The following is a 23,680-nucleotide window of genomic DNA, read 5'->3' on the forward strand; positions in this document are numbered from 1 at the left end:
CTTATAATAGCCAACAGGATTCAGTTGATAAACTTCAATAAACTTCCCTATTAAATTTCTCTCAAATAGGTTTGTTGTCACTTGCAGCATCTAATCTATTCATTGTGAAGCTATTAATACTGACTGCAGTGAAATGGAGTTTCAGTAAATGAGGTTGTTAAGCTCTGGGCCATCTTCTGCCACACGAAACATCCCGTGCTTTTATGCAGAGACAGGGGAGTGAAAGTATTTCTTTGTCTCTTTTTTTCCCCCTTCCTTTCTTTGGCAATGATTTCAGATGACAAACCTTTGCTGGATTATAATCTGCAGGCCATGTTCAAAACACACAGCTAGTCCACATCCATTTATAAGTATTTGCTCACTTGTTAATAACTTTTTCACTGCCTGGAGCAGAAACATTGTTCCAGGATGGGACATTTCTTTATAACACCACTACCCCTTACAAGGGTTTACACCACATCGTATCTTGACTATACAAACATGCATTATCCCCAATTGTTCCTGTTAACTTCTCACTAAACCTGAGGCCTCACCCAAGATGTGCAAAGAGCCCTGCCTGTGCTGAAAACTGGATCAGGCTCCAGGAATCTATAAAAGCAGCTAGGCTTTCTTCCTTCCTCCTTCACAGTCACCATATTAAGCCTGCTCTGCAGCAATACTCTGCCAGATCTAATACTCCCCAAAGCCTGCTCTGATTTCAGAAATTGCCTTGCCCTTACTTTTCCTCTTTAAAGCTGATCCACCTAATGACTGAACTTCCAATTATATGGCTGTCAATCCTAAAATCAAAGCCAGTTCATAATATCTCCCAGAGGAAGAATGTCATGTCACTCACTGAAATCACTGCAACAAATCTCAGCTAACTCAGTCCCAGGAAGCAGAGAGGCAAAATAAACCAGGAGAATATCAACAATGGGATTAATTTTGCACATAGGCAGAAATAAGAGTTAAACTCCCTAAGTTTTGATCCCTGATGCAGAAAATCATAATTTTTCTAGCATAAAATCTACAGCTGATTGAGGGGGGGGGGGTGAAGATAAAAACCACCAGAAGCAATTTGCTAGTCCAAAAGGCTGATGACTTTACCTTACAAAGAGAAAATATTCCTCAGCTGTCACCTACTTGGAACTTCTCTTTACTTCCTATGTGATTATCAGGATGGGTCATTTTGAGGCCAGTTGCTGACATTTAGCCAAACCAACAGTTGCTTAACAGGGCTGCAGAGATTTCTTTGGCTTACAAACAGCAATCCCTTGTGACAGAACTGGTGCAAAGGCATGTGGATTACTCCCTCCAAATACACCCTCCATCTGGGCAGAGGGTTCCAGGAAGGGGTATCCATGGGGTCAGGGGAGGGTAAGTGTGTCTGCAGGAGTCACAAAAGGGAACAGAAGCAACAGAAGGGTAGGGGGAATGAAACCAAAGAGCTTCATCAGGAAAATGCCTAATGGTGGTGGGGACATGGAGAGGTAAAGGAACAGCTTCCTGCAGTGGGTAGACTGGAAATTTTGAAGTTCTGATATAAATGGACTATGCTACTTCTTTTGCAGGCTGTGCCTGGAGGTGTGAGCACTAATACAAGCACTCAGGATGCTGGGACAGTGAGCACCCTTGAACACCAATCTGCCCACTGAAGAGTAGGATTTGAGCAGCTGTGGATGGATGAGAAGCTGGAAAACAGGTCACAGACTGCCTTTGGATTAGCAGGGCAGTGCTGTCAGGGATTCTACCCTGCTTTTTACCCCTTGATTTCCCACAGAAAAGCAGCACCTCTAAAAACCCCCTTCTCAAGTAGCAGCCTTGACTTCAAAAAAATTAGAAACTGAACAGCTAATCATATTCCAGAGGGGAAGAGACTGGCACTGCTGCTGCTGTTTGTGGCTAAACCAGAGGCCTCCAGGCTCCAGGACCAATGGACCCCTCGACACACAGAATAAATTTCCCAGGACTAAGGGCTTTGCAATGTGAAGGGTGATGCTCAAGGGCAAGGACTGCTGCATCCCTCAGGTTCGTGCTGCAGGTTGCCCCTGCCAACTCAGCAATGGTCAGCACAGACAACATTAGGCACTGACACCTCTCAGCACTCTGCACAAAGGGACAGGTTGGGAGGAGAGTGCTTTGTTTTAGATTGGAAGCAAGGACAGCGAAGAAGTGAGATTTGCACATTGACAGATGATGGTCTCTGAATGGTCACTGAGGCTGCTGTCCCTGCCAAAGGCCAACACAGGTTTAGCTTTGATAATTCCTCTGCATTTACATCCATCAAACCCTGAGCATACTGAAAACAGAGCTCAAAGCTTTTAAAGCATCTGCAGGGAGTATTCAGTTTTAAACAGATGCGGCTCTTGCTCCACACCACATACCCAGCTGTGCAGTGATGGTTCTCACAAGACCAAAGTGTCTGCACAAGATGGACACTGTTCTTCAGCCCAATTGTCTTTGAGCTGTTAAGTGCTCAGAAACCAAGAATAATGTGCATTTTTATATGCATGAATATTTTGGTGAGTTCCCTTCAAGTATCTACAGATGCATTCATGAACAAAGAGAGCAACTGCAGGCACCTTGGACATCCTGTGAGTCCTCTGCACTAAAACTGCTTACCCTAGAACCACAACTGAAAAAAGAAATAATGGGGAAAAAAGTGACCATTAACACTGCTGCCAACATGCATGTTCATATGGCCACAACTCATTAATTTAAAATGTGTAAGTCCCCACACCCTAAAATGATCTCTCTGAAAGAAATGACATGAAAGCTGACTGACTTAACAGGAGAAACTGGGGCACTGTTTGCTGCCAACTGTAAAAAAATACAACAAATGCAAAGAAAACGGAGGAAGTATTTATTCTCTAATATCTTCAAGCCACAAGAAAAGCCGTAAGTGTTAGAGTAGATAAGAAGTGTGACAGACTGTGATAGATCATTTAGTGGTGTCCTCTGAATATCCTACCAAGATGAGCAGAGGCACTTCCATCTCTCCTAGAGAACTTGGCTATTTGCTTTACATGCAACGTAAATTTAGCAGAAATCTCTGTCACACTGGTCTCATTAATCCATCAAGGAGCAAACAAGCATCTTGAGAAAGGCTGATGCATGACAACAGTAGCACTTCCACTGTCCAAATTTCCACCTTCTCTCTGCTTTATCTAGGCAGTAAACGGTCAGCACTGGCAAATGGGTTATAATGAGCAGCAATTGCACTTGGAAGTGTACCAAGGATGGGCTTTGAGATCCCTGGGGAATCCAAATTCTGCTCCTTCCTTTTTTTTTCTTTTTCCTTCCTCCCCTGCTTGCCTATGCTTTTTAGCACACCAAATTCCACCCTGTTTTCACTGCTGTATTGGCCAGTTATGTCCACACCATGGCACCCACCATCCCTGCAGACAGCTAAACTGAAACTTCTTGATCTCACAGCACTGAGACACATCCAGCAGCCCTCATCTCTCAGCAGAAATGGCAGATTTGGTGACCAAAACCTGACTTACTGCAGTGTCTCAGGGCTAACCTATACCTCCTGTCTTCCAGAGTGACAGTCTCCTACCAAAGGAAGAATTTACTTCTACTGGTGTTTTCTAAATAACTGCTTCTGAAAAATGCAGGAAAGTAAATCCACCTGAAAACAATTCTGCAACACATACAGCTGTCCCTGCTGAATTCACAGTGCAGATACGATTTCAGCCTGGAAGCCACAGCTTAATTATAATTTTGGGTGGGTGGAAGGAATTTGATGGGAGATTTCATTTAGGAAACAATCAGGTCTCGGTTGGGCTAGAAATCAGGATATTAATGTTCTTCATTTTAATTTTCCTCTCTGACTCAGATTCCCACTGTTTGAATTTGAGCTCAATTTGTTCTGTTCATTATGAAGAAATCTACATGAATTTGACATTAAACTGCTTACCTCTGAAAACAGTAGCAATAATTTCCCTTTTTCCTGTGTGTGTTTCAGATTAAGTCTTTGTGGTTGACATAAAAACACAGAGGAGAAATAATAAAGCAAAGGGAAATCAAGTATTTATTCTGGAACGCTACCCAGAAGAGGAAACATGCAACAGCACTTATGCATTGGGAAGAAAAAGCAAGGGGGAGTGACAAACAATAACCTCATTTCCATATCCCATTTCAGCCCATTTGCATGGGAGCAAACAGGGAATGAACACAGCTTTCCTAGTCAGGGATTATATCTGTTGTGCAAATACTGGGGATCTGAAGGCTTTGTGATGGCCCTGATGGGGTTTGATGGCAGGGGCCTTCTCTCTCATGAATGGAGCCTTAGGGCCACATGGATGAATTTGTATTCAAGACTTGTCATCCCTCAGGAATAGCTGGCAGGGGTCCTGGGCTCCCATCTGCAACAGCTTTTGAGGTCCTTACGACCCCCATAGGCCTCGGTGATCTTGATGAGATCCACCAGGAAGGCACAGCCCTGCTGGCTCTGGCCTTGTGGAACTTGGACCTGTCTTGTAGCTCAATTTCCAGCCCTGTCTCTGCCAGTACCTCCTGGTGGTCTGGACCAGGCTCATCCCCTCACCTTGTCCAGGGCTCCTGCCTTAATCCCCTGTGGGCACAATGAACCATCACTGAGGGTTTGGGTGGTGCTTGACTCTCCCTCAGCTCCCAGGTGCTCTCCCTCACGACACAGCTCCGCTCTTACAGCTCCCTGCTGTTTCTTTTCTTTCACACTACTGGAGCAGCAGGAAGTGCCTCCAGAGGACCTCCATGGATGAGAGTGATGGGGATGGAGAGCAATATATATATATATATAAAAAGACAAGAGTGTACATACTCATGTTTCTATTCCAGGACTGCTATTGGGATAAACTATTAAATTTGCTGTCTAGTTTATAAACTAGGACTGCTATTGGGATAAACTATTAAATTTGCTGTCTAGTTTATAAACTAAGAGTCAGTGCATTACAGCAGGACAACAGCACTTGACCCAACACAACACACTTCTGGAGCAGTTTCTATTCTCTATGAAATATGTTAGCTTTACCCCTGCCCCAGTTATTTCTCTGAAGAGGGAAAAACTACTCTGTGCTAACTTGAATTGATATACACAACTCCATCTGAGCATTTTTGTTTTACAAAACACTGCCTTGCACCAGTGACACAGCCCTTTGGCTCTGCTGCTCTTGAGCCTCCCCAAAACAAGGCCCTTCTTGAACAGATAACTTCCACTTTTCCTCGGGAAAAAAAATCATACCACCACTTCCCTTCCCCCAGCTTGAAAACCTGTAGAGTAACAAAGTACCATATAGTTCATAAAGATTTTTTTTCTCACCCAGTTGTCTCATATCCAAAGAGAGACAGTAATTACTGTATTACCTCTCACCTAAGACATGGATAAAAATAGGCTGGTGTCACATTGCTATGACTGCTTGTTTGCAAGGCTGGCTGAGCTATTCCAGAGCTTTTTGACATTAACACTCCAAAGGTGCAAACAGACCCATCTCTCACGATCCTGAGGTGGCCAGCTGCATGCACCCAAAGCTCAGACAAGCTCTGTTGCTTCTCCTTCATACATTCCACTTCTGAGCCTGCAAAGCACTGAACTCCAGCAAACAGTCCATCCTACAGGCACTCTTTCTGCACTACTTTTTCAGCACTGCATCCCAGTGCCTGCATTAAGATCACACACCAAACACCCTGCAGGCAAAGGGAAACTTCTTTTTCCTACTTATGAGGTAATCAGCTTGGTTCAGCTTTTACACCTCTGAAGTTTTCAGCACTAGGAAAATAAATGCAGAGCACAGGTTGGATGTGAAATACACAGAAAAAGTATGCAGCCAGACCCAGGGTGTGAAAAACTGGACAGAGTTGCAGAGTGGGAATGCAAGGAGCAGAATTCCCCCTGGATCCTGAAACTGAGACCATGATCATGGGCTGGACAGGCATGCTCTTCATTCGACAGTAAAAAAGGAAATCCATAGCCAGTTTCTCTTCCCTTCCTCCTGATTTCAGTGATATAACAACCCCAAATTTACATCACTACAAAGCCATAATGAGCAGCAAGGGGAAACAAAGGCAGACATACTTTTTATTAATCAATAATTATATGCTACCTTCAGGAAATAATCTGAAATAGTCTTATATGCCTTAGGACAGAATAAAGTTCTCATTACAGACCACATTACATCAGGCATATTTGGGGTTATGCCTGAAATTCCTGGTGTGATAAATTCAAATAAGTAACATTATGGTCAATTACCTTGGCAGGGAGAAGGCAGAATAGAAGATAAAAGAGAATATGAAGCTGAAAGAGCCATAAGCAGTGTGTTAGCTGCTAAATCAGAAAAGGACATAGCTGTATGTCTAAAGGAGGCATGCACTAACTCAGATACTATATTCCAGACTGATGCCCAGCAGGTTCATGAAGGAAGAAGGGATGTCACAGAGAAAAGCAGGTCATCATACAGGAAATATGGATAGCTAGAGCAGTCTTGCCTGGAATGTTACCATGTGGCAGGAGGCTGTGAATATGATGAATGGTATCAGGGAAAAACCAGGTTTCAGTGAGATAGTACCCCAGTTAGAGGGCCAGTTTCTGCTCCCCAGCAGAAACATTAAAACTCAGTGCTGGCCCAGGACATGGAGAAATGGAGTTAAGCTCCAAGACCTGGATGCTAGGACAATTCTGGGGACAAAGGATCATTTTCTTCCTGTTTTAGAACACAGACTGCTCTTCGAAGGCTTTGGGGAAATTGCCAGCACATATAGAATGTTTAACTTGGGATAATACAGATAATTTTGTGCAAAAAGTGTCTAGGCTGGGAGGGCTGGAGTGGGAGTTTTGAACAGAACTAAGACCCTGTTGTATCAATCTCAGGCAAGGAAAGCTACTGACCATACAGTTCAAGGCTCACATTTGAATCTTCTGAGTCTCAACAGCATGCTTGTAAATAAAACATTAATGAAACAGCTCCTTTAAAGATGAATATATATGTAAATATTAAGAGCAAGACAAGCACTGTGAAAAACACATTGCCTCACTGCTCTGTTCTGACTGCAGTTCTCTGGAGAGTTTTCTTTGTGGAAAGCCCTAAGACCTCAAATGTTGCTTTTCAGCTGAAATAAACAGGATAAAGGGAGAAATACCTGGAGAGAATACTGTTGATGTCAGGTGTTTTTCCATGTGGAACTGACCACCTGCTGCTTTGAAAACGTCATCTCCCATAGACATATTTTTAACCTCCACTTTGCAGATACTTCTGTTTACCAGACAAAATCCCCCAAAACCCAACAACTTCAAATATTGTGCCTGCCTGTGTGAAAATGAGGGAGGATGATCATAGAACTGTAAAACTTACTCAGGTCACTTCAGTGTTCCACCTAAAAGGCTTCCCATTCTAAAACCCTTATCAGGCTGTTTCTGCAGCCAGTAGAGAGATTCAGGCCCTTCAGGGGATTCACCTCATCCAGTGTTACACTAGGAAAATATCTGGAGGAAACATGCTTTGAAGATGCTTCCCCTGCCAGTTCATTGCCCAATTGACGTTTAAATAACAGGCACATATTGTAACAGGCTCTCACCACACTGGGATGGATATTGTCCATTTGAAATCTCTTCACTTGTCCCAGTTGACACACATACTTGCCTCTTGGCACAGAGAAAAGTACACAACCATAAAAGGAGAGACACCTTTCTTTTGGTAACAAAGCCAGGAGATCCTGTTTGCTAAAACACAGTCCTTGGTAAATCAGCTGCATCAGAGAGCAAGTTCAACTTACGTGCTAACTAGAGGAGCAAACATTTCATGCATAACAGATTCTGGTTTGCCACTGAGACGGAGCAGTGGGATGGATGGCTGAGGGAAACTGGCTTTTGCTGGAACCTCTGCGTGACAACCAATTCCCCCCTCCATTAGACTCAAACTGGTGCTCTGCAGTCCTTAATGCAGAGACAGAGAGAGATGTGAGGGTGATGTATGTGGATAAATCAGGCGTTTGCAGTAATGGAATGTTATAGTCAACTTTATTAATGCATCTTCAGTGCAAAGGGAAAATATCCTGGCACAGAAAAAGACCAGTGAGTTGAAGAACACTACAGCTCCATGTTAAACTGCCTTCCTCCTTTGCACTGATTTGGGCAGTGTGTATAATGCTCAGAGAACAGAATCATGTACCCCTAGTTCCCCCACCACTCAGCACTCAATATTACTCGACACAGTCAAAATCCTTCAAGCCTATCCTCAGGCAAAAATCACCCTAAAATCAGAGAGAATAAAGACTGAATAGGAACCAAAGTCCCAACTCAATTCTCAGTACAGCTTTGCAGAACAACCATCAGGACTGGAAATACATTTGGTTTTTATCATCATGAGAGAACAGCTAGGCCCAGTAATCCAAATTCTACCCTCTCTTAATTTCACCATCAACTGGACAGATAACACAAAACAGAGTCTGGCATCTGGTTGCTGAGGGTTAATTCATGAAGTAGCTGTATGGAAGAGAAAGGAAACAACCTCTCAGGCTCTTTTTCTTGTATTCTGTTTCCTACAACTCTCTGAAAAACACTTGGTTTAAAAAAGCTGTTCATATTTCCCCTTGTGCCAGACACCACATTTTGTTTGGCATATACATTTCTGATAGCCTTTCCTCCACAGATGTCTATAAAGTTCACATCAGTCACTTCTTCAAACTAGGTATATTAACACCAACACAGACAATTTTGTTCCAAGCACAGTTTTTCCTTACGTCTATGTTCTGCTGTTCACTTTTGCTTCTGTAAAGATGACAGTATTGCTACATATGCAGGACAATCAGGACTCCTGTGATGCTTAACACAGGCTGTACAGTGCTGCAATGGCCCATTTTCACTGTCAGCAACGAGGCCTGACACGTCAGCAGCTTCTGGCACTAGCAGCTTTCTGAGGGAAAGGGGAGATTTCAGCTTTATTTCATTTCTCTCTTTCAATTTTTCTAACTTCCTTCCAGAAATGACAATTCTTAAAAACGCACGTGTAGAAATAAAGAAAGAAAAGAAAAAGAAGGCAACAACCGCCATAACATCTCCTCCCATTTATCACTGTAACATTTCTTGGGTGGTAGAACAGGATCCAGTGACATTTGGGGTGAGGAGGAAAAGGCAGGGGACAAAGAGGCAGTATATTTCAGACTCCTTAAAGCCATCAGAAGAGTTAGAGATATGAAAAACCATTTATAATTACCTCTGTTGAGTGAAGCTGAACTGTTTATATCTCCAGTAATAAAGGAAGACTCGGACTGCTTTCGAACTGTGTCATTCCACATCCTACGAATCCGGCTCTGAAGAGGGATTGAAGCACAGCAGGCAATGAATTTTTAGCAGCTGCAGAGAGGTTTCTTTCTGCCTCACTAAGGATGGCTACTGGCATGTCTAGCTCAGGATGAGACTTGCTTCTAGCCAGCTGTAAGCAAGCAGTTGCTGTTTTGTTGTAACCTGCCTCATGCATGTCAGACCCTGCCAGACTTACTTTGTAACACAAATGCCTAGCTCAAAGAAAGAGTGTAGATTTGAATTGCTACATCTTAATTTAAAAAAAATAAATCATGCATGAGAGAAACTCAGACCCCATGCCAGCTGCAGGTTTACCAATATAGCACCAAATAATGGAAAAATAAACACAGAAGCACGTGTGCTTCTCAGACAACTTGTTTCTTATTTTTTGTGAAGTGTAACAGAAGACTTGATTTGTGTCTTGGTGTCCCTTAATGAACAGAAGTTTTCTATAGCTATTTTCCATCTTGTGGATTTTAGGGGGGCAAAAAAATTCCCCGCAAATGAATGACTTCTGTTCTCATACTGAAAAATCTGTGATGCTTTTGCCATCTGTGGTATAGCTTCTGCTACTGGCAAAAGTGTCCTGAATATGTTGGCCTTCTGTTTTCTTCCTCAAATATGCTGTGAAGTATCTGCCTCTGTGGCATTTACATCACTGTCTCACTCCTCCCCAACGAGACCTTGCAAAACATATCAAAAAATCAGGCAAAATGCATCTTGTGAGCAGTTCAATCCCAATTCCTGCATGAAAGTGACTGGAGAATCCAGGTGTTCCAGGGAAACTCTCCCTCACCTGATGTCTGTGACTCTGATGGACGTTTTCTCTAGCTGTGTGAAGGTGATGGTAGGTGGTATGGGGGACTGGGAAACCTTTTTCCCATTGTGACAGACCAAGTTTTTCTTAAGTGCCAAAAATCCAGTGGTTTCTCTAGTGAGATTTTAGCCATGAGAGATTTACCAAGGCCTAATCATATGGTCACAGACTGAAAAGTCCTGGATTACTCACTAACCATGGCATAACAGCATCTCCTAATAATGCATTAGCTCTCTATAAATGGAAGTACCATGTGACATGAGACCCATGATCTTTCACAGTAATTATTTTTCACCTGGACATTTAATTTATTCTATTTCTCTGACATGATCCATTGTAGATTAATTATTCTGTTTTCTATGTGCTTCTCAGAGAATAAAGGGGTCTTTGAAGCTTTCCTCCTCATGGTCTTCTCTATTTAAAGTTAGGACCCAATGTTTTCAACAACTTAGGCTGATCTCCATCTATTCTCCATCACCTGTGTGAGGTTTCTCCTGGCTACAATAGGCCTTAGGAACTTCCATCCTTTCAAGGACACGTTTCTGCAGGCAAAATAAGACTCAGTTCACCCTCAAAAGGGCTTGTTCTCTTGTGCTGGGACTGGTGAGAGGGGGGAACCATTGAAGTCAACCCTTCTTAGAGAGGAGGGCACCAGCACAGCAGCTAAGTTTTGTAACACCAGAGGCTTTCAAATCAGCCACCTAAATGCTGCTGGATATTTTGAGTTTTGGACATTACTTGGATTTGATGGCCTGCTGGAGAGAGGTTCTATATTCTATTGCTTTTATTTGCTCTGCATAGCTACCAGACCTTTGAAAACACCAAAGCAGAGCTTTTGGGTGACATCTTGGAAACCACTGCAAATAAATAATGATTTGCTCCAAGACATAAGTTGCAAATTAGGTTTTCCTGGAAAGTTATAAGCTGTTACTCGCTGCATGTCTTTTATAATTTAATAGTGGAACTGTCATGTATAATTACTTCCATTACTAATACTGAATAAATTTGTGTTTGGTTTCTATTGATTAAGAAATAAGTTTCTTCATTTTGTATGAACTCTTCATCCATAAATCTGCATCTCTACACACAAGTTAGCTTCAAAACTGCTAAGTGTGCAAACTACACAAAACCTGAATTTTCAGGTGAACAAAGGCAACAAATCTAGTAGCTTAGTGAGATAGTCTGACCCCAATGGCTTGCCCTAAGAGGTCTATAAGCTAAGGCAAATTGTGTGAGGCACAAAACAGACCAAACCACTGCATGTCAGACAGCCAGCTCTTTCACTGGGAGGTCTGCTACAAGACACTTGTAGCCTTTAAATTTTTTTACAAGAAAAACACTCGGGGCTTATAGCATCATTCTTGTACATGTTAATAGTTAATAGTGACAACCTTCATCTCATGATTAAAGGATGTACTGGAATGTAGCACAGCTGACAAAATGCTTCCACCTCCTGCTTCCCATGGAGAGCAGGCAGGATACCTGAGGTGATAACTACCAACCTGCCTCTGGAAGGCAAGTCTGCACTTTTCATTCCCAACAGAACTATTCAGAAGGTTCTTGAAGAGGCACTTAATTGCCAACACATCTCAGGGGAGACCACTGTGTTGAGTTCAGGTCTGGAAGTGAGGGAAATCTCTGCAGGTGCACTGGGGAGTGGCCTAGGGCAGCTCCTTTGGTGCCGAGAGGAACTTTCCTCCCAGAATAGCTGAGAAGGGTCTTGGCATGGCCTTGGGACACAGACAAAATTGTGGGTTACCTGTGAGCCTGTGGAATATCTTCCAGGTGTCCTTGACCCCGAGGTTTTTCCTGAGCCGATGGAGCTGTCTGTACTTTTCCCACTACAGCAATGTGTGCGCAGGCATTTCCCGTACTCCTTACGGACCTGGCCACGGAAAGAGCAGAGGTGGTGAGCAGGCAGCCCCTCCTCCAGCCCACTGCCTTCTGATTGTCAACACAGCCCCTGGTTTTTCCTCAGTGTTTGGCTGACACAAAACCTGTTGCAGTGTGTGGGAAAGCAGGCTGGTACCCCTTGCAGCTGAGCTCCTGGCTGAGGATGCCAGAAGAGACTTCAAAGCTGCTCATGGGCACCAGTCAGCTACAGCATCCTCTGAGGAACATCAAAGGAGCACAGGAGAAAGTGCAGGTACACTATTTATGACTGAAAATTAATATTGTTGTAGATTTGATATAAACTAGCATATTGGCTCATCAAGGCACTAGAAGTTATTGCTTCTGGCAGGGGACTAAGAAAGAAGAATTCCAAGAGAAACATATGAAAGCTATTGATTTTTTTATTAAATAAATGTTTCTTGCAGTCAAATTGAAATTTGAGGAAACAGTAGAACCAGCAGCATTAGAGATTATATTCCCAATGCTCAAGGATGGCTGGAGCCTGCTTTTCCACAGCACTGTGCAAGCCAATCATGCTTTAAATGGGCATTGTAGTCAAACCCGTGCCACATCCTTTGCTTCAGAGGAGCTACGCTGACTTGTGCCAGGACAGGATCTAACCTTCTACCAAGCTTCAGGTGAGACTTTTTAAGGGCAGCAATACCCAGAAACCAGATGGGACAGGGATAAAGGTGAGCAGACTGTACTGAAAAAGCCAAAAGAGGGTCATGTTTCCCATTGACACAGAAAAAGCCCCCAAACCATCATGCATATCCAAAACACCAGTTGCAATTCCTTGAAGCACACGGTTAGCTGTACAGTTTTGCCAAACTCTCCATGAGCATTTCACAACTCTGTGAAGCAACTGTTTAAACAGCAAATTACAGCTTTTTCATTAGGCTCTTCCTTAAGAGCTTGAGACAAACACATACCACAAGTGCCCAATGTGCTCGAGTGCCTAATCAATCCTTTGCTGAGAGAAAATAATTCAATTGCTTTAATTAGCCACCCACTGCTCGCCTCTCTGCAGCACTTTGCCGATTTTCCAGGCCATGATAGATAGGAAAGGAAATTTTTTTTTTCTCCCTTTAAATAATACCTCCCTCAGCTCTTAGGTCAGAGAGGTGCATCCACCCCACGTCAAGGTACCAGCTGCATTCTCCTTCCCTCTGTGCAGCTGTAAATCAGGAACAATTCCACCATCATCAGTGGTGATTTAAGGGTGTAAATTGGCTTAAGACAGAAAAGAGAATGGTTCTGTCATGCTGACTGAGAACCCCACGGGCAAGGAGGCTGTGGAGCAGTGCAGGGATGCTGGGCTAGGGACTGACCCTTTGCGGGGTGCATTGGAGCTGAGAGGATGTACCAGTCAGAAGAGTGCAGAAAAAAAAATTCAAACTCCTCACAGAGAAGCACCTGCAGATTTAATAAGCAATGGTGATGCTTCCTACACTCTTATTATCATTTTGCCTGGAAACTTTCCTGCTGAAAGGTTTGGGATCATCAGCAGGAAGTTGCATCTAGATAAAGCTTTAAAGCTTCTTAAGATGGACAAATCTGAGATGCAACAACAAGGATAAAACTCTTAACCCCAGAAGTCTTCCTTTGGTTTCAAGAATGCCACTTGCACACAGCTCTGTAGATTCTTACAAAGGCATCACTTGCAGAGCTCACTTTTTATAATTTTGATTATGTTCTCATGGGTCAGATCTCCCTTGCCTGTATAGGAAAATGTGAGTAACAGAGGAGCAAGCCTGTGGCTCTCAGATTGAGGACAGATCTCAACACAGACCTGACTTTACTCAATAGCTATTTCACCAAAAGTTACTGGTTACCCTGAGAAACTGGCACCAGTGTATCCACATAAAGTCTTCCCTACTGGTTCAGTAAAGTTTTGAAACTAAAATGCAAATTATCAGCAGACATGCACAGAATTGGAGAGCTCTGTATAACAAAATTTAAGTAGAGAACAAAAAGGTTCTTAAAAATACTTATTACTGATTGTCAGAGGCTGTAAATTTGATCTACATAAACACCGAATTTTCATTCTGTTGTGTTTACTTTTTCCCCCCTGGAGTTTATCTAAGTTACTCCACTGTTATCTTGCAAATGTTAATTGGGGCATACTTCAATTTCCACCAAGAAGCACTTGCTGTGCTTGCTTTGAGGAAGATTTCTACAACACTGCATCAGACCCAAGCAATACAAAGGCTAATGAACCACTGCAGAACACAGGTCCCTCACTTCTCAAAAAAGCAGGGGAAGCAGCCCCTATTACATCCCATCAACCCACATATGCTGCCACGGAAAGGGGCAATTTCCTGCAGGGGCTGCAAATGAGGATGTAAAGCTCCACTTTGCCGTGAGCACTCAGCCACAGGAGCACTTTCTGGATGCTAGTGGATTCTCTCCCCTCTCATCCCCACTGGCATGCAAGGAAGGAGAATCTGGCTGACAGCAGGGAAAGCCCTGACAGCAGGACCCTGCAAACTGACAGCTGCCTTCTCCCTTGTCTCTGACACATCTGCCAGGGCCCTGGCTGCTGAAATGCCACTGCCACAGATCTTTGTTAGAACCTCATTCCCCAGCACCTTGCTGGTTTCCAGTCTAAATACCACCCTTATTAGGTGCACAGAGATAAATCTGTGTGATAGGAATTCAGGGAGCACAGAGGATGCTGTGCTGTGGTTGTTAGGCAACAAAACACCTCGTTACCACCTCTTGCTGCTGGGAACCATCATCTTACCTTTTTCTGGAGGACACAATGGAAAATGAATATAAACATTCCCTGCAGAGAATTGAATATGGTGAAGAGATACGCCATGATGACTGTGCTTTCATTAATATACATGAGTCCGAATGCCCAGGTCAGTCCTAATAGGCAGAGTAGGGCTATTGCACCTATAACCCAGGACCTGTCAGGAGAAACAAAAAAAAAAAAAGAAAAAAGGAATGGGATTGGTTTTTCAGCTACACAAAAGAAGGCATGTGTCTACAGGCAGGAAGATTTTGCCCCTGGTTTTAGCAAGAAGAAAATAGCATTTCAAAATAAATCATAGGGAGCTTTTGTCTTCAAGCTGAATGCAGTTTACAAATCTTCAAGCTTGAGGAAATACAAGGAAATGGAAGTGTTATGAGCATAGAAATTTATCATAACCAAAGCACATTTGTAACCACAATGTCTCTTTTTTAAATATGTAAAAGCAGTGTGCATGTAAATGACATGTAGATGTTATTTCTGCAAATGGAGGGAAAGAAAATAAACCAAATGAAATGACAACTCTGATTGTCACTTTTTTTAGTGTCCACTGGTTTCACAGGACTGCCAGCTGGATTAGCTTCTTTATTTACACTTAACACCAAGACACATGTTTTGCTGCATTTTAGCTAGTCTCCCATATGCCTGTAAGCCAGATAAACAGCTACAGGCAGGTGGGCAAGCCTTCCCTGCTTGCCAGATCCACTCCACACAAGGACGTTCTTTGCTATGCTGCTTCACACTTCTTCCACCCTGCAACGAGGGGAAGTGTGTGTACTCGTACAGGCACTCACACACTACATTTGCTAACGTGGGAGCTGCTGCCACACTTCTCCCTGGAGAAAAGGAGGGGCAATCCTTCTTCACATGGGCTGTACAACTAAATCATCACTTGCTCCACCTCAGGCGGGCAGTGGGAGTAGAGGTGTAGTAGAGGTGTGCTCGGCCCCAAATGTTGTTCCAACAAACAGGGGGAGCAGGAGGTTTTTGCTTGCCTTCTCCCACTGACTTTCTACCTGGACAACAGAGCTGGAGACATGGGATGGCTGCTGCATCTTAGGGGTTTTGGGTGTTTCAAGAAAGCTGGAAGCTCTGCTGGGATGGCAGGTGGAGTATTCCATGTTACCCTGCTAAACAACATTTAGTCATCTCCTAAATTACTCTTTCAAAGACTGATCTTCAAACACCAGGACAAGAGAAGAAGTGTGAGAAGCAGTGTAGGAACTCTGTCCTGCTCCTAGCCTAGTTTTCACATGATGCATTACCTACAACTTTAAAGGAATTGCTGCTGCACAGGGGAGGGAGTCCACTTCTAGCTGGGAAGCAAGCAGCACCTTGAATATCTGCCCTTTACCTGAAGGCTTTGGTTTTCTTCTGCCATCCTCTGTTACCATTAGGTGTAACACCATAAAAATGAATGCACTGATATCCAATATTTGCACCCCTTCCTCCCTGTTTAGCCCTTCTATATCCAAAATGAGACAAGACTGCAGCGAGCCAGCACCTCTGTTTCCTTGTCTGCCCCAAGGCCCCCTGAGGTGCTCCAGGAGGTTCGCAGGGACAAAGACCTGCCTATGATTCCAAGCCCCTTCAGCCTGGGTTTGGGCATGTTTGGGCTCCCATCTGCTAAGCAGAGCATGGGGCAAGGTGGAGAAAGATGAAGCAGCAGCAATTTGGGGGGACAAAGCAGCCCTGCAGAGGTCAGACAGACAATCTCAGCTATGGAGACGCCATGGCAGCTACAGCCTTGAATCCTTTTCCTTTTAGCAGGGCTTGTCACAAACAAAAGCATACCAATGTTGTATTCAAGTCTTTTGTTGTTTGTTTTTTTTTTCCCTTTAGGTATTAGAATGAAAACACAGCATTAAGTCTTCCACTGAAGTTTATAAAATATGTATTATTTAACCACATGACCAGAAGAGCTCCCTAAGGTAACAGCTTATTAAGATAGTTCTTTAAAAATCACTATTATGGACCTAGCAGACCAGAACAGCTCCTTTGAAGCATTTCCAGTCAATTCCACTAATAAATATTTAGCGTGATGCAAATTGAAAATACACTCTTACAATCCTTCAGAAAGGTAGTCGCTAGATAAAGTTTACAGCTTTAGTCACTTGGGATATTTTTTTCCCCAAGATTCCACCATCAGTGAGAGCATGCTATTGTCCTAGTTGCATACCAATTAATAAAATACAAAAAATTTTCTTTTTTACCAAAACAAAAAAAAAAAGAACAAATTAAGTGGAAACCCCCCCCCTTTTTTTTCCCCCCAATTTCCTCTTTTCTCATCCCCAGATAAAAGCTTCCTGCATTTCCAGAGTCTTTTCAAAATTATTCCCTGGAAATCAGAAAAGTATTCTGCTTTAAAGCATAGCCCATTCTTGAATCTGATTAAAAAGCCTTTGGGTGCAGATGTGTGCAGGAATGAAACAGTTATTTAGTGAAGATATGCTACCTTCAGTGATGGAAAGGAATCTGTGGGTTAGAAGACCCCCAACAGTGCAAACTGCACACATTAACAGTGTTGTGCCTCAGAAAACAAGACCTGGTGATAAGAGGATGTGGAGATTACTGTGAAAAGCTCCATCCCGCATCCGCAGAAAAAACCAGAGCCAAGCGATGAAAGAGAACATGGGAATGGTGCTGAAAGGACAAATACGAAGGACTCTTCACCAGAAGAACAAACTGAAAGTCTACTGCAAAGTTGATCTGCTTCTATTTTGTGCTACTGCACGTTAAGTTTTTGGTTGCAGGAGAAAAAGCATGGGTGCCCTAAGGTATATAATTTCTAGGCATTTTTGGCTTTCTTCACAGGCTTTTTTTTGGGTTTTTTTTTTTGGTGCAGCTTGAGGTTTTTATCTTGCTCTTTGTACAGACTTGCTGCTGCTTTTCCATGGCTTTTCTTTCCTGTAGTGAAATTTTATTGCAATAAAGAGACAAAAATTTTTGATGCCTTTGAAAATCAGTGGTTTACAATTAGGGACAATTAGGAGGTATTCCAATGAGTAAGGAGCTACCAATGCACACAGATTTGCTTGGACTACTCCCATTAACTAGAAAGGGAATCATGGGGAATAGCAGCCATGCACCTTTTTGAAAATTTGCTTCTGTATTTATACTGCCATAAAGCAATCCCAGTGACAGAGCACAGGGGATCAGAGGCTGGTATTGGTAGAACAAGTCTGTACTATGCAGGATTAAATTGGGAGCTTTCACCCTGAATTTAAGTAACATCCAATTAAAGAATATAAAGCAAATAAGGTGACAACTGGTTGGCAATACACATGCAGCACATTTACTCTGCACCTTAGCTGTATGCCTGACCATATTCCTGCACAGTTTGCTCTTCTGCCTCAAAAGCGAATGACAGAAGCTTTAATGATTTTTCAATATTGATCTGACAGCTGGTTCATGAGACCACACTGATAAATGAAATTTATCAGCCATTCAGGTCATTCTTACTTGATGAAGGGTCTGTTATCCTCATAGCTAAAGAATGCATAGACATAAAGACAAGAACACCAACATTAGAAATATAATGACATAGAGAATTGAGTTTATTGCTAGTTCCCCTCCCTTCTCCCACCAGCCATCACCAAAACCAAAGGGGGACTGGCACCAGGTGTGCCTGGAACACACCAGCCAGCCTGGCTTGCTGTCCCAGGGAATTGAAACATGACTGGGAATGCTGGCTTAATGCACAGAAGCAGGCTGTGTGCTGCAGCTACCCCTCCTGGCCACCATCCCACAGCTATCAATGGACTTTGAAATATCTTCCAAATGTCATGGCTGTCACTGGAGAAGACAAGTTTTGAAACCCCAGCATAGCCACCACAGGCAGCTTTCATGTGTTCAAGTGGCAAAACTGAAGTCTGTGCGGCTGGAGCATGTTACAAGAGTATCTTGACTGCCATTTACTTTTCCAAAGTGGAACTTCCAAATCGCCACATTATGAGTCAGACTGCAGCATTCATGAGGTAATGGGATCAGGAACTTCTAAAGCCCTGAGTGACACAACATGGACCTATTTGCTACCATTTCATGGGGCAGAGCAAAGAAAGGCCTCTGCCCAGCAAGGGTGAAAAGCAGCTCAGTGCAGCGATGAAGAAACCAAGCTGGATCACTCAGCTCCTGCCACTGTGGGGACACAAGATTAGCTGCAGTAATTTTCCATGGGGACTCTCCCTGTCCTTCTGGGACAGGCTGTGTGCCTAACCCTGCCTGTGTGGCAGGCAAAGTGCAACAACTCCCAGGACTCCTCTCCCCACTGGCACAGAGGTTTTGAACCTGAGATCCCTCACAGAAACCCCATGGGTGCCAGAGATGGAGGATGGCTCAGTATGTTCATCTCATTACCCCTGGCAACACAGCCAGGGCCAGTCCATCCTGCTGAGACCTCCTTTGGTCAACACTGGCAACCTGCAGCTCCCCTACAATGCAATTAAATGAAATGAAGATATGACACAATCTGGACTTGTCAGCCCGGCAGCGTGGGCAGGAGCAGGGCCTGGATTTCTATTACTGTGTTCACAAACATGCAGGTTTTATGGTAAAAACTTTATACTGAAAAGCAACCTGCACAAGATTATAAAAGTACAAAATTTGAAGGGTTTTTTTATGTTGCTGTTACTGTCCAGACCCTCACAAAGTTTTTCAGCAACCCATAATAGCATTTCTTCAAGGCAGCTGAAGGTTCCATTTTATCTTTTGTACAGACAAAATGTAAAACTGGTAAACTCGGATTACCTTTGAGCTTGAGGCTAACACTTCAAAGCAGCTCAGGAGAAAACCACCAAAAAGACCTTAGCAGTTCTTCCCCTATTTCCAACATGGATGTGTCTAGGCAAACAGGTGACTGTGAGATTTTCAAAGATGCCTAACTCCCAGTTTAATTCTCTACACACAAGGGCCGTAGAATTTAGTGTCTTGTAGCTCTCATGAAATACAATCCTTTTCATTTTACCAACTCAAGTGTTGTAAGAAGCTTAACTCTTGTGTTAGCAACAATTTCTGACAAAAATTACTTCAGAATGTTTTGGTTTTTTTACCCCTGGTGAAGTCTGTGAAACCTATCAATGCTGCAGAAATACTGTGTCATTATCTGCAATACGTAAAACCCATCACTTAGAAAAGAGAAAAGCCCTGGAAGAGCCTCAGTTCCCAGAAAAATGGAGGTGCTGACTGTAAAACTGAGATTGTATTCACTAGTAGTAAAGGCAAGTAATTGTTGAAGCAGAAACTGTTGGAAAATTTAGCCTAGCACAGCCTGAGATGCTGCATCTGAAGCGCTATCTCCAGATTTGGTTAAATCCATCCAATAGCTGGCAGTAAGGGATATAGCCCACTGCATTTAAATTATGTGACCCTGCTCCCCCCACAGATAAGGTCAGACTAGTACCCCCAAAGAGGAATTTATCCCTTAAAAGAACAGGTATTTAAGGTAGGCAGGGCTTCACCATTCCCTGCAGAAATGCATTTCTCTACAGACTGCAGAGAAAACCTGAATGATGGCTTAGGTGGAGGCTTCACTTTCAAATACCTGAAGGTAAAAAGCTGATCTTTAGTGGCTGCATTATTCATTGAACCTGTGAAATCTTACCTCACCTCCCCTGTGTTTCTTTGCAGCCCAGATGATGGATAGTGGATGGTCTACCAAGCTGTATAAATACCTAATTCATTTTCTAATCTTAAAAAAGCCCTTACTTTACCTTGGGGCAAAGACTTCTTAAGGTTAATTACACATCATGTAAAACTCTTTCAAAATCTTATTTAAGTTAGATGTCTTTCAATTTCCCAGAGTACCTTCTCCTTCACTGATGAGAAAGGATTGTTCACATTACTTTCTACATTCCTATATTTGGTCTACATGTCCGGACCAGTACTTTTTTTAAAAAAGTTGTTAAAATTAGCTACTTATATCCTTGTTTAGATGCTTAAGGAATTTCAAAATCAATTCATCTTAAGCTCAGGAACCCCTTTTACACTACCTATCCTTTTAAAATCCCAAGAAACACCTTTTTGTCACCAGGAGACTGAATTGCTGGGATACACGCGGACAGCCCAAAACACTCACAGACAATCTGCAACTTGTATTACATGAAGCAAATTACTTTCATGTACCTGGATTACCAATATCATAAAATGTTAAAGCTTTCACTTTTTCTGCAGCAGGAAGAGTAAGTCAAGAATTTACCTTCATATGAAGACTGGCTCTAAAATGCTGCTGAACAGAGAAAGTCTGTTTTCAAAAAGCAGCTATTGAGCTCTCATTTAAAAAGAATAATGGCTGGTCTTCTTATGCTTTGAAGAGCTTTTTTTTGTTTGTTTGTTTTTTAATGCAACAAACTGAAGTTTTGAGCCATATTTAGAGTAAACCTAGGCCTTTAATAAGACCCTACATAACTAATTGACTTTACATATTATAATTTTGTACAACCCTTTACAGTTTAACTTTACTTAACTTGAATTTATCACTCTTTTGACAATTCCAAGTATTTCCCTATGTCTGTGATAATAGGAAAAGGCTCAATAAGCACATGGACTGATGCCTTGGGCCCCAAAATAACTGTTTGGATAGGAAGGAAAAACACCAAAGTGAGTATACAGGACCTTTAGTAGCTGTTAGGGGTGATGAAACCCAAATAACAACAGATGGATGATGTGCCCCCACAAAAGCATTCAGAAAGGCCCGTGGAATTAATTTTAACATGGTGCAAATAAAGCAGAGAGGCAGATGTTTCCTGCAGGCAAGCAGGAGGGAAACACAAAATAAAGTGTGCTATTGTGTCTCCCCACTGCCTGCCAATATGAAGTAGTAGAGATGCTTTACTTTCTTTTTCTTTTTCTCTTTTTTGTTTTTTGAAATTTCAAGGATTAGAAAAGATTGATTTATTGAAGAAGCTGGAAAGTCCAGCACTCCCCTCATAAAGCAAACGGGTTCATCATTAATTAGTGAGGGAGCATCTTCATGGCAAGAAAAATCAATAGCAAGCAATAAAAGAGTGCTTAAAGGATTTTGCCTTTGCATTTCGTGACAAAGTTACCACCTTGATGGCATGAAGCCAAATGACTTCCTAATCTCCTTCCTTAGGCTGCTGGTGTTCATCACACAGCCTTCCAAGTCATCATTTACCAGTCCCATCTTCTGGCTCCCACACTGTCTCTGACAGTAGGTAGCCAGTCCCCTCAAGACATCTGTATCCATCTCAGGGGTCAGTGAGCCTGCCACAGCTTCATTTGCAGGAGAAACTCCTGCCTTTACATGCCTTGAAGACCAGGCAACAGGGTAATTTTATATATATTGAAAGCCATAGCCGCTTTTGATTTCCATCACTACATCTGCAAATGTTAATCACACCAATGAGGCCAAACCTTCCTTGGCTCTGTGTGATGCCTAAGCCTATGATTTGGGGCAACCAGTGGCTAGACTTTTCTGCCACAGGCAAAGCATCATCCCTTTCCTCTCAACTCACCCAAGGAAGTCATGTCCTGCTTTCTCAGACTTGTCCTTAATTATTGCAATTGGAAAGAGCAATTCTGTTAAGTTCATCTCATTTTCTGTAAGTAATTAATTACCCTCAGAATTGCTTACCCTGTTTATTTCCTTCCTCCTCACTTTGCAAAGGCATGGCACAATTATTCAAGCCACACTGATGTGTAACCACATATCTAATTGTTTCCACACTATATGGATTCAGCAAAGCCTTTAGACACATTTGTATTATCCAAATAGCACCAGCAGGGCTTGCTGACAAAGTGCTTAAAATGCATGGCCTTTTAAAACAATAATCATGATTTATGGGTTCACAGAAAGATTGTAGGTATTAAATATCTTCCAGGACACTCTCTCAAATCAATAACCACTGATTGATTTTTTTTTTTTTTAGATCCAGAAAGGACAACACCTGTCAGTGGGAAGATTAGTGCTTTACAATCACCATTCAACATTAACACAACCATCACAAAAACACAGGTAAATAATCAAACCCCCAAACCAAAACAATCAGATATCAACCAAACCCTCCTGTGAAAAACTCAAACAGCAGCAGACTGCAACAAATGAAATCAGATGCTGCCATCAACATCTCTGTGGGAAAAAGGCATGCAGACAAAAGTGCAGTCTCAGATGTTTTTCCAGCACTGGCAGGGTTTCTGCCTCTGAGGTGCTCATAAACTCGGCCCTTGGGCAAAATATAAATGTGCCATACCTTTTCTTGGTAGGAAGCTTGTACGTAATTTGTTCTGTGCCAACTCCCAGTGGTTTTTCTGGGTTTGCTTTCTGCTGCCTGCTCAAGTTTGCTCATGCAGAGATGCAGATGAAGGTTACATGGGAGCAGCACTGAGTTACCAGGAGACTAAAAGGCAGGGTGCTCTCTTACACAGGATCCAGGGAGATGTGAGACAACTCTTGGCTTCTTCAGCCTGATAAAGAGGAGGCTGAGGGGAGACCTCACAACTGCAGCTGCAGCTTTTTCATGGGGGGAAGAGGAGAAGCAGACACTGATCTCTTCTCTTTGGTGACCAGTGACAGGACCAAGGGAATGGCCAGAAATTGTGTCAGGGGAGGTTTAGATTGGATATCAGAAAAAGGTTCTTCATCCATAGGGGGTTTGGACATTGGAACAGGCTTCCCAAGGGAAGTGGTCACAGCACCAAGCCTGACAGAGCTCAAGAAACCTTTGGAAAATGCCTTTTGGGTGTTCTCCTGTGTAGAATCAGAAGCTAGACTTCAATGATCCTCAAGATACTCTATCAATCTATGATTCATTGACCATCAGGCTGTGAAGACATGGTGCTCTCTCTAAAGGCCATATGAAACACAGAGATCATGGCTTGAGCTCTGGGACAATGAAGATGAGGGAAGACGTTTCTAATGCCCAGCTCAGTACTCCACGGCTGATATCTAAACTTTGCAGGGGGGGAGGTTTTCCAAAGGAGGAAAAAGCTATTCCTC

General features: G+C 42.8%; 1 protein-coding gene across 25 annotated transcripts in view; it reads right to left on the reverse strand.

The window, feature by feature from the left end:
- The window catches only part of ADGRL3 (adhesion G protein-coupled receptor L3), a 498,089-nt gene that overhangs the window by 23,600 nt on the left and 450,809 nt on the right, over positions 1–23,680 (reverse strand). For 17 of the 25 annotated variants that reach the window (XR_010439890.1, XM_064711138.1, XM_064711142.1 and 14 more), the window contains 4 exons: positions 18,190–18,216; positions 14,716–14,884; positions 11,836–11,961; positions 9,171–9,267 (listed from right to left, as the gene is read on the reverse strand). Coding sequence is in view for 24 of the 25 variants with exons in the window: in XM_064711138.1 (XP_064567208.1) it covers positions 9,171–9,267; positions 11,836–11,961; positions 14,716–14,884; positions 18,190–18,216 (419 nt within the window). In the remaining variant the exon portion in view is untranslated. The remainder of the gene's footprint in view (positions 1–9,170; positions 9,268–11,835; positions 11,962–14,715; positions 14,885–18,189; positions 18,217–23,680) is intronic. The other 8 variants (XM_064711123.1, XM_064711133.1, XM_064711125.1 and 5 more) reach the window with 1 other exon arrangement.

The sequence above is a fragment of the Zonotrichia leucophrys genome, chromosome 4 (assembly GCF_028769735.1).
Source record: "Zonotrichia leucophrys gambelii isolate GWCS_2022_RI chromosome 4, RI_Zleu_2.0, whole genome shotgun sequence".
Taxonomy (NCBI): Eukaryota; Metazoa; Chordata; class Aves; order Passeriformes; family Passerellidae; genus Zonotrichia; species Zonotrichia leucophrys.